Source organism: Argentina silus (assembly GCF_951799395.1).
Source record: "Argentina silus genome assembly, chromosome: 16".
NCBI classification, from domain to species: domain Eukaryota; kingdom Metazoa; phylum Chordata; class Actinopteri; order Argentiniformes; family Argentinidae; genus Argentina; species Argentina silus.
This window is the reverse complement of record NC_139670.1, coordinates 8078602-8094871: the sequence shown is the minus strand read 5'-3', so window position 1 is coordinate 8094871 and position 16270 is coordinate 8078602. Positions and strand designations below refer to the sequence as shown.

General features: G+C 45.2%; 1 protein-coding gene across 1 annotated transcript in view; it reads left to right on the top strand.

Moving 5' to 3' along the window:
- Positions 1-13950: 13950 nt before the first annotated feature.
- The window catches only part of shisa8b (shisa family member 8b), a gene marked incomplete at both ends in the record, with an annotated part of 18494 nt that continues 16174 nt past the window's right edge, over positions 13951-16270 (top strand). The window contains one exon of the mRNA XM_083687634.1: positions 13951-14555. Within this exon, the coding sequence (XP_083543760.1) occupies positions 13951-14555 (605 nt within the window). The remainder of the gene's footprint in view (positions 14556-16270) is intronic.

The window sequence follows — 16270 nt, the reverse complement described above, 5'->3', positions numbered from 1 at the left end:
CAGTTTGTTGCATACTCAGAATTGAAGTATATTGAAGTATGAATTGCATAATTCAGAACTATCAGATGCCACAGATTTTTGGCATACTGTACCGAAACACTGTACTGAAACTGACTGTTGTTAAATACAGTTGTCATGACAGAGACAGGCCAGGGAAATCATTGTGTGTTCACTGATATTGTGGATAACCAGCAGTAAAGAGTTGCCTTTTAAATGGCATCAGTGAACCCAGAGGTGCCTCTGTGGCGGGTTATTTTGAAAAGTGCTCCACGCCAGCCCATCAGTTTAGAGGACACATTCGTCCTGCAATTGACCAGTTACGCAAGTGTATGTCTTTAACTTCTGTAATGGTTACATAACTCTCCAATGATAGCCAGCTTTGGATGTTTGTTCTGTTCTCAATAGAGCAAATAACGGGATATAGTGGACAAAGGATAATGCTCGGTGGAGAGGAAAAGCATGATTCCTGGCTGCTTGGGGGGGAATGAGATGGGAGTGGTGTGTAGAAGAGTCGTTCAGGAGGCAGGAGGCGGGGCCTATACTGCTGTATCATTCCCTGTCAAGGTCATAGAATATCTCTGAGCCTCAGGCTGAGGCTGCTGGAGGTAGAAATTGGAGGATGGGCTGATTGTAATGCATGGAATGGAATGGAATGAGCCTTGATACCATTCCTCATTCCATTTCATGCATTACAATGGAGCCCGTCCTCCGATTTCTACCTCCACCAGCCTCCCCTGGGATATAGGGGCAGACAGACACTCTCTTAACTGTTTATGTAGAAACGAGCTCTGCGTCTCCTGAACTCTCAGGACAAACAGTAGTGAAAAGCAATTGTCTCACACGCACGCACGCACACACACACACACACACACACATTACGTAATGCATAGTCATAAGATCAACACATTCTGGACAAAGAGACAATCCAATACTGACGCATCACATTGGTGGTGAATTGAAATTAAATCAATGCGTCATTTGGAACGAACGCACTGAGAGTAGTGTTGAAGTGGAGGACTGTCACAGTTTAAAGTATCAACTGACTCCAGTTGTCACAACCGCCCCCGGCCGTCGCTGTAATTGGAGCAAGCAACGGGACAATGTTTGATAGGAATGCAATGTGACTGAACTGATTGTGTGTGAGTCAATTATGTGAATTACTAATCACTAATTGATTCAGATCTTGGCATAACAAAACGCGTCCATGGCTTGAACTAGAACATAAATCAACCCCTTTTTGGATGGGAGCGTTTCGTCAACATACTGTACGTGGCACGCCTACGGGTGAGTGAACAGGACAGAAGAAAGAGAGAAAGAGAGAGAAATAAAGAAAGAACGAACGAAAGAAAGGTAAAGAGAAGGGTCAGCAGAATCGATAGTCCTGTAAGGTAGATCTTCAGTCGTTGTTCTAATCCAATCTGATCAATCAATGAGCTTTTGACATCAAAAGACGATAGCCATTGAAAGTTCCAGTCAGCCAGGCCTGACCCATGCAGGGCACCAAGTGGAGCCTACTGTACGTATATATATAAGAGAAAGAATATTATATATTATTATACTGTACTTGCAGTTCCCACCACCAGGGGCATATGAGCTCCAGAGGAGGCTGGTGGAGGTAGAAATAAAAGGACGGGCTCATTGTAATGCACGTCCTCTGGTTTCTACCTCTACTAGCCTCCACTGATGAGCTTGCCTTCAATCACAGTTCTAGGATCAGATTACCCTACCGCCAGTCCTGACCAGTAATCATTAGGGGAGTTCAAATACATCTGACCCTGTATAAGTGATTAGGGGTAACTTCAACTGTACCTCTTCCTCTCCCCAGCCAAGCCAACGCTACAGCGAACCAGAGCCCTGAGTCTGTGTCTATGTTCCAAGGTCTGTTGAACTTTTTCAAAGCTTCGTTAATGAGTACGTTTATTACCGTCCTCATTATCCAAGCCTGCTGAGCCCTGGTGGGGCTGGGGGGGTTGGGGAGTTGGGGAGAGGTGGGTGGGGGGGTGCTCCAGGGGATGCCCCCCTGATTCTGTTTTGGGAAGTTATGTGGCTGGCTTTGCTCCCGTGTCAGCTCATGACACCCACTCACATGTGCTGTACTGACAGGGCAACCCGCTGGCTCAGGCTATCCTCCCTCGCACACACACACACACACACACACACACAAAGATACACACACACAGGCACATACACATACAGGCACATACACATACACACATACCACATAAACACACTTTCACCACAGTGCACACACTTTCACCACAGTAAACACACTTTTCACCCCTCTTCCCACTCGTTCTTCCCATCTCCTCCGCATACAGTAGCACTTGCTTCTGTCCCTCCAGGTCCTCCTGCTGGTTTCACCCCTCTCTCTCTCTCTCTCTCTCTCTCTCTCTCTCTTCTCCCCCCTCACCCTCGTCTTTCCTTCTTCTTTACTCTCAGCGCAGCTGGTGTAAACTCTCTGTTCCTCCGAGAGACGGAGTAGCCAAACGGGTTCAAGTGCTGGGGGGGGGGGTGGGGGGGGGGGGGGGGAGAGAGAGAGAGAGAGAGATCTGGGGGGAAGTCAATGCTTCTGCCTGAAAGCTGAGTTTTATAGGCTTCTTACTGCACATCACAAAACCTGAGAAGGAGGAGAGACAAAGAGATGGGCACTACTGTTGACATAGTAGAGAGAGGGAAGAGGGTGGTTGAGGATATGGATACTGGACATTACCAGACAGTAGCTAATGAAATTCACTACAGATCATTATTAACAAGAGAGGAAGGAAATAACGAATCAACGGGACCCGGGAAAAGAGGAGCATTGTGAAGAAATGTGGGAATCTGTGCTTTTTTAGGGTGATTATAACTGAGAAACCAGATTGCTTCAGGACTTACGGAAATAGCTGCTTCCTATTAATACCAACTACTCCAACTGTCAGTCTTCTGTTTCTGATTTCCATTGCAGATCTGGGAGACAGTACATAATTTCCTGTATAGACTTCTAGGATGGGTGTGGAGTTTTGGAGAGTGGATCTATGAGGGGGGGGGTGCTTTTTTGTGATCAAAATTTCTTCCAGGTGAAATAGGATCAGGGGAGGCTGGTGGAGGTAGAAATCAGTGAAGGAGAAAGGCTCATTGTAATGCATGCAAATGGAATTAGGAATGGTATCAAACGCAGATACCATAGAAAAAAAAGAAGAAAAGATTCAAGTATTTGCGGTGTTGATAATTTGCTCTTTGACTTTTGCCACAAACCGTCATGAACAGCAGCCCAAATATATCACGCTAAGCCTGCCCACCGCCTGAGACAAACTGACCTTTACACACACACACACACACACACACACACACATACAGTGTACGCATGCGCGCGCACACAGTGCAGCAGTCACAAATTAAATATAATGCAATTATTATTTTAAAGAGACAGAGTGCTAGAGATTGTTTTTTAATCTCACCATGATTGTATTTTCATATACTCCCCCTCATTGCCTCCCTCATTGACAAATTATCTTTAGACTTCCTGACTGGCTCCCCAAATCCCTGCTTGTGATAGTTACAGTAGGTGTGTGTGTGTGTGTGCGTGTGTGTGTGTGTGTGTGTGTGTGTGTGTGCGTGTGTGTGCGTGTGCACGTGCGTGTGCGCTGAAAACATGTATGTGTGTGTGTGTGAGTGAGAAGAAAGAGAGGAAGAGAGTGGAAGAAAAAAGCGATAGATGAGTTTGGGTAAAGCTTGACAGACATGAGGGGACTGTAGTATAAATCTTCTGATTCAGTGAGCAGGTTAGACAGCGCTGTTCTGTAGTTCTGCCCTAGCGTGTGTGTGTATTTGTGTGTGTGGGTGGGTGTGTGTGTGTGTGTATTTGTGTGGAGGTGTGTGTCTGAAGCTCTATATAGGTGAGTAATGCAGGGGAGAGGAAGTGCAGGGGGGGGAGAAGTGAAGACAAACTTCTGAGGCGTGCGGTATGTGTGTATTCCAGGCGTGCGGTATGTGTGTATTCCAGGCGTGCGGTATGTGTGTATTCCAGGGGAGGAGGACTCCTGAATCTCTGCGTCTTCCTATTCCTATTGCTATTTTCTAGCTGCTCCCAATCTGAAGTGGTGTTCCATACTGAGCTATCTCTTCCATGCTTGTTATTCTGATCATTCCTAGGACATCAAACCAACAGAGACCAAAGCCTGGCTTTATTATTTTTAGATGAGAAAAGGGGGGATTGTGGGAGGGGGGGGGTTGTGATTTTTTGTTTCATTTTTCTGTTCTTAAGAGATGGGTTGAATAACGGTGAAAGGAATCAGGAGAGGATGGAACTGTCTGCATTAACAAAATAACCACACACACACACACACGCACACACACACACACACACACACATACACGCACACTCGCACACGCACACACGCACACACACACACACACACACATACACGCACACTCGCACACACACACACACGCACACACACACACACACATAATAAACAAACTGTAGGGGTGTGAAACATTTGATGCAGAAAAACTAAGACAGGCAGACATGCACACATTAGGCAAATGTCAAAAAAGGCTACAGACCAAGTACTTATGGCAACAAGGTTTGACACAAACAACCAAATAATGTCACACTACTTCATCCCACAAACACTGTGATGAAACAGAAGGGTGGGAGGGAAGGGGAGGGGAGGGGAGGGGAGGGGCAACAAAGAGGGAGACAATAAAGCAGCAAAGGGAAATAACCTGGAAAAAGGGATGACGAAACACACACTTTGTTTATAGGAACAGACACATCCACTGTGTTCAGTTTTGGGGGGAAAATGTTGCTTGCTTTTTTAGTCAACGACAATGAAGGCTTAGTTGTCTGATCTCATTGTCAAGCATCTCCATCCGCCCAGCGGTCTGGATGGGCTCAGCTCGATGTCCCAGGAGGGGCAGAGATGCAGCAACAGGGGGAGATATGACTGGACGGTCTAATGAAGCAGTTGACATGTTGACCTTTTACCTGAAAAGCCTCAGGCTGAGCAAAGAGCCAAGTTGAGCCAAGATCAATGACTTGACTTTATATAAATGGATTTGATGTCTGGTATTGTCGGCGTGTATTCATAGGGCCCAGAGTTTTTCCTTCCTGACAATGTGACCAGCTATGGTTAGGGCATGGAGTTTTTCCTCGTCATCTGATGTTTTTCATATTAATTTTTATTTAAACTCATGTGATTTTATCATTAGAGCACCTGTTCTCACATGACACTCCAAATGTCTCAATTTATTACATTACTATATTTTTCAGTATTGTCAGTCTGTGTGTGTGTGTGTGTGTGTGCCTGCCTGCCTGCCTGCCTGCCTGCCTGCCTGCCTGCCTGTCCATAAGTCCATAGGTCCGTCCATCCATCTGTCTGTCTGTGACTCTGGCCTGAGGGGTCTTTGGTATAGCACCGCCACCACCATCATCAACATCATCATCATCATCATCACCACTATCATCCCAGCCCTATGAAAGGTCAGCTAAACAGCTGCCTATATTGATCCAATGTGTGTGTGTGCGTGTGCGTATATGTTGGGCTCAGAGCCATGACCAGGGTCTGTAGCTCAGCCTTCGTACTGTGCTGTACCACCACGTACACACTAGACCCACAGATCAATCCTGTCAACAACATCCAACAGCTGGGGCCAACCCCAACAGCCATCTGTTTTCACACCTCTAAAGGACATAGGATAGAGGGAAGGGAGGAAGGGAGGGAGGGAGGGAGGGAGGGAGGGAGGGAGGTGGAGAGACAGAGGGATAGAGCGGGATGGATGGGGGAAATCAGAACTATCATTATCTCTTAAAATAATGAAACGGTAATAAAAGAACCACGTCACGGTTAGTTTGTATCTGTTAAGTTGATTCAGGCGGAGAGGAGGCGATATAAATTGCTAATCAAAACCAGCTAAGCAGAGTGACAGGTATTCTCAATGGGTCCCAGTGAAGCTCTTTCACTTTTATAAGTCATTCTGTTGAGCTAATAGAGGAATATGAATTCGATATTTGCATCTCCTTTCATTTGCAAAAGGTCAGATCTGACAGGAGGTCCGCAGAGGAAGCAGACACGCACCTGTGTGTGTGTGTGTGTGTGTGTGTGTGTGTGTGTGTGTGTGTGTGTGTGTGTGTGTGTGTTTGTGTTTGTTTGTGTTTGTGTTTGTGTTTGTGTTTGTGTTTGTGTTTGTGTGTGTTTGTGTTTGTGTTTGTGTGTGTGTGTGTGTGTGTGTGTGTGTGTGTGTGTGTGTGTGTGTGTCTTAAAAGAAAAAGTGTCTGCTTTCTTATCAGTTCTCTCCATCTTTCTCTCCTTTATTTGCAAGTTTCAATCCTGTATGTGTTCCTTTCTTCTCTTTGCTCATTGCTCTATTCCCAGTAGTCAGATTCTGTAAATGGCCTTTGTCCACATTTCTCTCTCCTTCTCTCAGTGTGAGTCTATGGGAGTCTATGCCTCCACAATGCGCGTCTGTCTCTCCCAATCTCTCTCTCCTCCTCTCTAATCTGCCTCTGTGTCTCTCTAGCGTCCACAGGTGTCTGTTCAGTCCTGAGATGCAGGATTATCCACCAAGGGAGTGACTAAGCCCCCTTTCTGAACGGGGGAGAGAAATAAAGCATACAAATGAACTGAAACACACTGCAATGAATTATACCCAAGGTTTATTTTATAGCGGATGTGTCCTCATTTCTTCTTAATCCCATATGATGAACAGAATGAGTCAGTGTTTCATCTGTTTGTTTATTGTGTTTCCATCCTCCTCTTCTGATCCTCAAATGCTTCGCCGCAATTAAAGCTTTAATTGTTTCCTCCAAACTTTTTACCTTGTAATGACCAGGCATGAAAAAAAGGCATAAAAGAAGTGATATTCGCATGAAAAAACAACACATCAACACATCTGTCACATGATCTGTTTGAGGGAGCTGAGAGAGATCAAAGAAGAAGTGTACATTAATTTCATCTCTTCATGAATATATGGATCACAGTGGATTACAGTAATGGCTGGAGCTTTAGTGGCTACGGTGTCATGCTGCTTTAGAGTGACTCTGCTTGGTTGTGGCCTCTGGGCTCTGGTGCCCTCTTTGTCTTTCCCGCTCTAATTGGCCACAGGCAATGGTCATAGCAGCGTAATCATTCACTTAATCAACTCCACTGACGTTCTCTCTCTCTCTCTCTCTCTCTCTCTCTCTTTCTCTCTCTCCATCTCTCTCTTCCTCTCTTTCTCTCTCGTGTTGGTGGTAAATAAGTGAATTGACTGCTGTTCTTTTTCAACGTCAATGTTGTTGGCCGACTTGAAAATTGGTTGATAAAGAGCTTTTAGAGAGGTCTCTCTCCCCTCCTCTTTTCCCCTGCTCCTCTTTTTCTGTCCTAACCTCCCATTTGTAAGTTCAAGTTCATTTGTGGTGAGTGTTATACAAGGTCAGAGTGGGGGTCAATAACTCAAACTGACATGAACACATTAACACACGATGACCATGTTGTAACAGTAACAGAGGCTGTCTCTTGTTTGAACAGCATGATTGACTGAGTTTATCAATACTATAATGCATTCGTGCTGTTTCAGTGCTGTTCAGAAAGCAAGGGCAGAAAGGAGAGATGGAGGGATGGAGGGAATGGAATGGAATGGAGAGAGAGAGAGCAAGTAGAGTAACACATCTGTTATAAACAATGTTACCTTCCACCGTCTAAACCCAACAGAGATGCACTTACAGAATTTAGACTCACAGCTGCTAAAACATGATTGCTCTGTCCCACTCTGTCCTCTGCACTTGTGGTTTAGAGAACGTTGAAGTTTCACCTTGAACTCAATTCCAATAGTCACCTCACTTTCCACTAGGGGTCAGGTAAATTGCATGTTAGCCAAAACCAGCAAAATAGAAGGTTTAGGCAACGCAAAGGCAGGAGAAACACACATTCCTTTCGATACACACATTATTATGATATTTGAAAAGCAAAAATAAACAATGAACAATATGTCAAATGAGTCAAAGCACAGCACATGTAAAAAGATTAAATGAAGCATAATTAGCCTATTGATCCCAAAAACATGGAAACATCCTCACACTGGCAATGTCAGAATTCATAAAATGACAATAAATATATTTAAAAATAATGCGGGCCGTTTTTGTTGATCCAATCTGCCGTTTGTATTTCGGCCTATGGCCGGCAGACATGCTGTCAGGCACATTTAGGCATTAACAACATAAAAAGAGGAGGGGCATAATTACCATTGGTTAAACAGGAGACAAACCGTAACCAAGAACTTTCCATGAGAATCAGCTAAACGCATGATTGATTTGACAGAGCAATCACGATTCAGGTTCAGCGTAAACCAAATCAAATTGTCTGTTTTGGAAGAATGCGCTCTAGGTGCAGCTTAACTTCAAAATGCTAGGTGTCTATCGGTGACAGAGCAATAGCCCCGCTGTGTTTCAGTCAAAACAAATCAAACTCTAAACGGCTGACTTATGTTTGTCAGTTTGGTTTCCTGTCATTTAACCACAGGATTTAGCCCACAATGTGGTAAACATATATAAACTCTCATTAGCTACAGAATTCTGTTTATGTCCTGTCAGAACACACACAAACAAATCTGTTCATGTCCTTTTACACACAAACTTGCTGTACTGTAGGCGACCAGACAGGAGATGAACACTTTACTGCTGAAACCTCAAATAAACAGACGTTTCATGCCTCTCAGTGAGGGAAGAAAGAGAACAAATCTCCAGTACCGCACACGCTCATAAATAAACAACCACCACATCAGCATCTAAGGAAAGATTAACAGCTCCAGAGCATCAACAAAGAACAAGCATCATCTCACGTCAAGGTCATATGCTTATTCAAACATTACCTGTTCAACTACATGTACAATGCTAGGATGTCACATGTTGGCAATGCCGGTCTTTAGTGTGTGTGTGTGTGTGTGTGTGTGTGTGTGTGTGTGTGTGTGTGTGTGTGTGTGTGTGTGTGTGTGTGTGTGTGTGTGTATGTGTGTGTATATATATATGGGTGTATTAGTTTCCAATGGTGCTGTGTTACATTATTGTACTCAAGGTGACCTACATGAGGGGTTAATATGTAATTACTTCCTGTTCTCTGTGGTATAGAAGGTGATGGACTGTGACTAGCCCAACGATGGACTAGCCCACCTGAGGACGGCCTCATTGTAATGCACTTCCATTCCATGCATTACAATGAGCCCGCCCTCCAATTTCTACCTCCACCAGCCTCCATTGCTGGAACCACTCCTCATACAGATAAAACACAGCATGCATAAGCACATGCAATTTGTATTCCTTCCTTGGTGTTCCAGTGCTGTATGTGGGGTATAGGTTATCAGATGGAGAGGGTTGGAATGCTAATATCACTACATTAACCACCATGCTCCACAAAGCACTCTTATGTGCAGTTGCAGCCCTGCTGCCTATACGACAGTACACTATGAACGTGAATATGATTTTGATTACACACTTGAAGTTAATAACTGTAACTTTAGAAATATTCATATTGTCTATTTAGCTTGTCTTCAATTCACTATGCTGTCTTTTTCTTTTTCTTACGCCACGAGCGTGACATCATACCCTCTCAGATGTAATCAATGAGATCTTGTTTGATCTCCAGGTTCACACGGGAGCCAGTCCATCCCTGAACAGATAAACCTCCTAACCCTCTGACCTGCAGCCTTCAAATCCCCAAGTGTCATCTCTGCATCATCATCTCCACCACCTGGATCTCACTGGCTCACACACAGAATAACCTCTGACCTTTGCATTCTGAGGACAGTGCAACACTCACATACAGTACATTACCAAGCAATATTGCTCCTTTACTGCATATGGTTTCAATACAGGAGAAAGAAAATCACATCCCTTATGGTACTCTGGATATGATTATACTCACTCACCATTGAAGAACTGTCAGTGGTATTCTTGGTCCATGGTCTGCAATCAGAATACTGATGTGACTGTTCTGCCCCCATGCCAGAACGGACATCTCTGTGTGTTCATAGTAGTTGATAAGGTGACTTCCCCTCATTCTATATAAAAGAAAGCATTTGAAAAAATACTATATAGTAAATAGAGTCTATTGACGTTATTACTGTAGTGTTTACTGTTCTCTGTCCTCCATGTGAACCTCCATAAAACATGAGACCAGACCAGCCAAGCAGGACCCAACCATGAGGAACTGGGGTTCACCTCCCTATCAGAGGGGTCAAGGGTCGTTCGTTTAGCTCCTCTTATCTCCTACAACCCCCCAAATCATTGCAGCATCAAAGCGCAGCCTCAATCTCCTCATTAAGAGGGATCCTCTGATCACAAACCCTCTATCCTGCTCCTGATCTTACAGTAGAGTTCTGACGCAGCCTGGGAGAGGCAGCAGATAAGCCCAGCAAAGTTGCTGCTTTCTCAGTGTGATTGGGAGCCTGGGCTAATTTCACAGTCGAGTGGCGTGAGAGTAGTTTGGAGGAGATCTGAAAAATTAAAAGTTTGAAACTATTATGAAACCTGTCTCAACTCTTTACAACAATCTACTTGTGTGGTCTTTGAGGGATGTTCCACCAGATAAGTGGTGCAGTTTGCATATTAGACTAACTCCCGTAGGAAGATACTCGGCCACTTAATCATAAAAAGAGGATGATATGAGCAGATAAGTGCAAGGAATGACAGCAATAACATTCATGAATACCCAAAGAAAGATGATAAAACAGGTCAATAGGAAGGAATGGGATTCAAAACTATTTTTGTTATTACTCTATGGCTTCCACCTGATCTATATATAGGATCTCATCATAATTCCATATGCTTTTCTTATTCTTTATGGTATTCTCCCCCCCCCCCTCTTCCTTCTCCCCTCCTCCTCCTCATTCAGCCCCGTCTTCTCTCAAACATTATTTTCATCAAACTATGACCTCTCTCACCCACTCTCTCTCTCCTCCATATCTAAATGAATAGATATATCGGTTTGTGGAATATATATCTGCTTATAAATCTCCATCTCTGAACACATCATATTTCACGCAACAGTAACCTTGTCAGAGACCTCACAACTGATGTTTCTACTATTGTTAATCTAGTAGCAATGGGGGGAGGGGGGGGGGGGGGGGGTAATGATGGGGAGGGGCAAGGAACAGAGGGAGAAAAGAGATAACGATAGACAGAGAAAGAGAGACACAGAGGAACACAAAGCAAAATTAATGTAACTTATATTTTTCTAAATGCATAAGAAAACACACAAAATGAATATTCAAAGGAAGCTTAATGTCAATGAATAAGAAACAGGATAAAATATTCAGGAGCATCACTTCACAGCCTTGCCATGTATTCTGATGAGGGGGCACATTCCTCTTGTGCGAGGAGACCCATAGGCACTTCTGTTACAGAATCTAGTTCAAGCAGAACATTAATTCTGGGGGATTATTCTGAATTCACAACAACTACAAGCGCCCCCTCCCCTTCTTTCACACACACACACACACACACACGTACACACGTACACACACACATACATACACACACACACAGCAAAGTACAGCACACAGGTACAGGCAGGCATCTCTCTTTTCTGACACACATACACACACACACACACGCACACGCACACGCACACACACACCTCCCTCTCTCACACACCTTGACTCTCCACTCCTCACTAAGTCTGTGTCCCTGTCCCTCTCTAATCCTGATTTCTGAGTCTTCCATCCTCCGCCTGTCACTTCTCTGTTGTTCCCTCTATCCCTGTCCTGTCGTCTATCTCTCTCCCTCCTTTTCCTACCTTTCTCTCTGTCTCTCCCTCCATCCCCTACCTGCCACCTATCTGTCTCTCCCTCCATCCCCTACCTGCCACCTATCTGTCCCTCCCTCCATCCCCTACCTGCCACCTATCTGTCCCTCCCTCCATCCCCTACCTGCCACCTATCTGTCTCTCCCGCAGCTGCTCTCCTCCGTCCTCTCTCACTCATAATCCCTCGCTTCCGCTCTGTCACTCTACTGCCTAACTCTCTCTCGTTCTCGTTTTCTCTCTCTCTCTCTCTCTCTCTCTCTCTCTCTCTCTCTCTCTCTCTCTCTCTCAGGTTTTATATCTCCCTTTTTCATGTTCACTGCTCTAGTCTTGTTCTCCTCCTCTCCCTCCCTCACTATCCTTCCCACACTATCCCTTTGTACCTCTGCCCCCTGTTGCCCCACATTTGCCCTATCTTCCTCCCTCTCTCCCTCTCTCTCTCTCTCTCTCTCTCTCTCTCTCTCTCTCTCTCTCTCTCAGCACACACACAACAAGTGAAACTGTTGAAGTAAAACAGAGCGAAAAGTCAAAGTAAAGCGAAAAGAAGTGCAAAGTAAGTGAAAGATTGCGGGGCAGCAAAGCCCTTGTCAATCTCAACTTCTTACGTTACGTTTTTTCATTTCCGATCATTTACATTGGGAAAGCTGCTCCAGTAAAATTGCAATTGGCATGTGTGTGTGTGTGTGTACAGTAGATATGCAGGGAGAGGGTAACGCCAGTGCATCTGCTGGCGTGCAGGCATTTGTTTTTGGATTACCGCTGCTCTGTTTTGGCTGAGGCTGTCGCTGTGTGCTTTGTACAGGTTGGAATTTAAACAAAGGAAACACAAGGAGGATCCTGGAGTTGGACCTTGAGACGTAATCTGCCAGACACAGACACACACTCACTCACTCACTCACTCACACACGCACACTCTCACACACACACACACACACACACACACTCACACAACTTTGTTTATCTCCACTTACGGTGTGTGAGACGGAGTGAGGAGAGGGAGCGGGAGAGGAGAGGGAAAAGAGAGAGAGATAACCAGAGCAGCTGATACGGAACAACAGGAGTGGCATTAAGAGATCTTTAGAGAGTGTCATTTGTTGAAGGTAAAGCGTTCTTTTTCACTTCCACTACTCTCTCACCCACTGTCTCTCTCTCCAACCCTACTCCCTCCTTTCTCCCCCTTTCTCTGGGGATGATGTGAGCAGCATCCCCCCCCCCCTCTCTCTCTCCCTCTCTCTCTCTCTCCCTCTCTTTGTGTGGTGCTGAGTGCGGGAGCGAGGAGAAGAGAGGAGGGGATTTGGTTTGGCTCCTGAACTGTTGCGTTTCACAGAGCTCAGAGCGAGACACATTCAACAGCACACACACACATACACACACACACTCTCTCACTCACTTTCTCTCTCTCTCTCTCTCTCTCTCTCTCTCTCTCTCTCTCTCTCTCAAACAAACAAACAGACACACACACACACACACACACACACACACACACACACACACACAGGATCGTCAGCGCTGGGCTCTGTGGGATTATACCACTGCTGGACTGGTCTGAACCACCATCTGCCAACACTGGGCAGAGAAGGAACAACAGAGAAACAGTGCTTTAGGAAGGACAGAAGATATTGTAGGTTTTTATGGTGGCTTCAGCTGACCTTGGAGGATGGACAATACATAAGGACAACAACTTCCTTCTTGTCAACTATGAGGAGAGAATGCTGAGGAAAGTTTGTGGATATTTCTGAAGGGAATATACTCTGGAACATTGGAGGGGAATCAGCGTTTTGTAAGGACAGTTTCTAAGGACAAAGGTAAGCTAGGGCTCCTCAGATGATTCATTCCAGAGCTTCAATCTCTGGCACTTTTTTAACTTATTTTCTCTGGATGTATTGTATGGTTCTGTAATATCTATCAATACAAATGTATTCATAAATTGTTTGCCATTTACTGTTATTGGTGATCAGTCAAGCATATTTGATTGATTGAACTAGGTCGGTCAATCTTGGTAAACATCTCAATTGAAATCAGTTCCATGGTTCCCCCAATAACAACCCTAATAACAATACATACTTTAGATTTTTTGTTTTTCAGTACATGTTGTTTTTCTCCAGCCCTATTGGTCTGTCTTTCAATCCAAGCCTCACTACCTTGCCCGTCCTCCCTTCAGGCCCCAGTCTAGAGCCTCAGGTTAGGTTTGGGAATGGGGTGTAGCATGGCCGTCAGCCCCCTGTCCTGCCTCCTCTTCCTCACCTTCCTCCTGACCCGGGCCGGCCTCGCCCAGGACCCAGCCACCACCACAGACACCATGGACCTCAAGACCTCGACCCAGACAAACAACCAGACGGCTACGCCCGTACAAACCACCCAGCTCGCCCCGGAGGTCAGTCTGTCCTCGCCCAGTGGCGATGTCAACGATGACGAGGACGACATCCCAACCAAAGCCACCCGTTGCGCTGGTTACTACGACGTGATGGGCCAGTGGGACCCGCCGTTCAACTGCAACGCTGGCGTGTTCTTGTACTGCTGCGGCACCTGCTTCTACCGCTTCTGCTGCCAGTTCAAAGCCCAGCGGCTGGACCAGACCATCTGCTCCAACTATGACACGCCCATCTGGGCCAACACGGGCAAGCCCGTGGCCGCCATCACCGAGAGCCACGCCGACCACGAGAGGGACCGAACCCACATGATCGTCTACATCATCTGTGGCGTGGTGGCCGTAATGGTGCTGGTGGGAATCTTCACCAAGCTGGGTCTGGAGAAGACCCGGGGAGGAGGAGCCGGGCAGAACGACCTCAGCAACTCCAGGTGAGGGGGGAGGCGGGGTTGGGCTTGGTATGAGAGGGGCTGATGGAGTGTGTGGGTGGTGGGAAGGGGAGGGGTACCTATTACCTATCAATTAACAAAATCATGTCTTTAAATGTTTACTGACAACACATGATCTGATTTGTGTATTTCATCTCAATTTCACAAACCGATTAAGTGAGGAACTTGATCACTTTAGCCAGAGGTGTAATTGCATAAAGTTTCATTCTGCCATGTTCAGTACTGAAGGTAACTGCAGGGTAATATTGTGTTTACCCACACATCTACAGGGAATATGATGTGCCCTAGAAAGAAGAGAGAGAGAGAGAGAGAGAGAGAGAGAGAGAGAGAGAGAGAGAGAGAGAGAGAGAGAGAGAGAGAGATGTATCTTATTACTATAGATGTCAACCAAAATTATTTCTCAGCTTGGCTTTCTTCCTTCCTACAGTACAAGCAAAGCAGCAATCTTTACTTATCAAAACAACAAACAGTGAGGATGACATTGTTCTATCCAGCCTACAATACAGATATTGTATATTTACTTAAGAAAATATGTCTTGAATATTCGCCCATGGGCACATACAGGCATTACTTCACATTCAAACCTTATCTCTTTCAACAGAAATTCTACCAAAGTCAGGTTAAATATCTGACTCAGGGTTTAAGCAGCGCCCCCAGGACATCATTACTACTAACAGTGCCGCTGCATGGGTTCAACTCTCCCTCCCTTTATCTCTAAATCTTCCTCTCTTTCCTCACTCCCGTCTGTCCTTGTATACCTCACCTCCTCCTCCTCCTCCTCCTCCTCCTCTTCTCCTCCTCTCCTCCTTTCTTCCAGGACCCTTGGGTCCTTGTGGTAATGAACAGAGGCAGGAGAGGAGAGTCGATTTCACTGAATCAGATCTCTCTCTCTTTCTCTTTCTCTTTCTCTTTCTCTTTCTCTTTCTCTTTCTCTTTCTCTTTCTCTTTCTCTCTCTTTCTCTCTCTTTCTCTCTCTCTCTCTCTCTCTTTTTCTCTCCTTTTCTCTCTCTCTCTCTACCCCCCCCCCTCTCTCTCTATCTATCTATCTCTCTATCCCCCCCCCCTCTCTCTCTCTGTCTCTCTCTCCCTCTTTCCTCCCCCTCTACCCCAATATTGCCTTTATTAGTCAGTGGGCCGGACATTTACAAATATACAGCCTCAGTTCAAGAAAGCTGAGATTCACACAATTAAACATTCCATCTGGTCAATAAACTTGAATATGAAAATATGGAAATCTATTAATGACCTTTAAAATCTCTGTCGAAAGAACTTTTAAAAAGGAACTTTCTAAATAGTGTGATGGTGAAAAAGACCTTACTAAGAAGTAAAATTTCCCTATTTCTCTCTGAAATCGACTCATATTCCGCTGGGAGCCAACAACAGCTCTCACGGTGCGAGTCCGTCTCCAGCTATGAAAAATTCCCAGGATTAATATTTCTGTGAGGTTAACACCTCTCGGAAATAGAACACTTCCCACAAGATAAACACTTCTCGCCAGATTAACACTTCTTACGAGATTAACAGTCCTTGCGAGATTACTGCTCCTCGTAGAGATTAACCAAACTTCGCTAAGATTACCATTTGTGCTGTGCTCTCTCAGCTCCTGTGCTGCTACAGTATCAGCCCTGGCTACAGCTTTGGCTCTATGCCAGCCTAAGAGACCAGCCCCCTACAAACCTCATATTTCTTACCAGTAT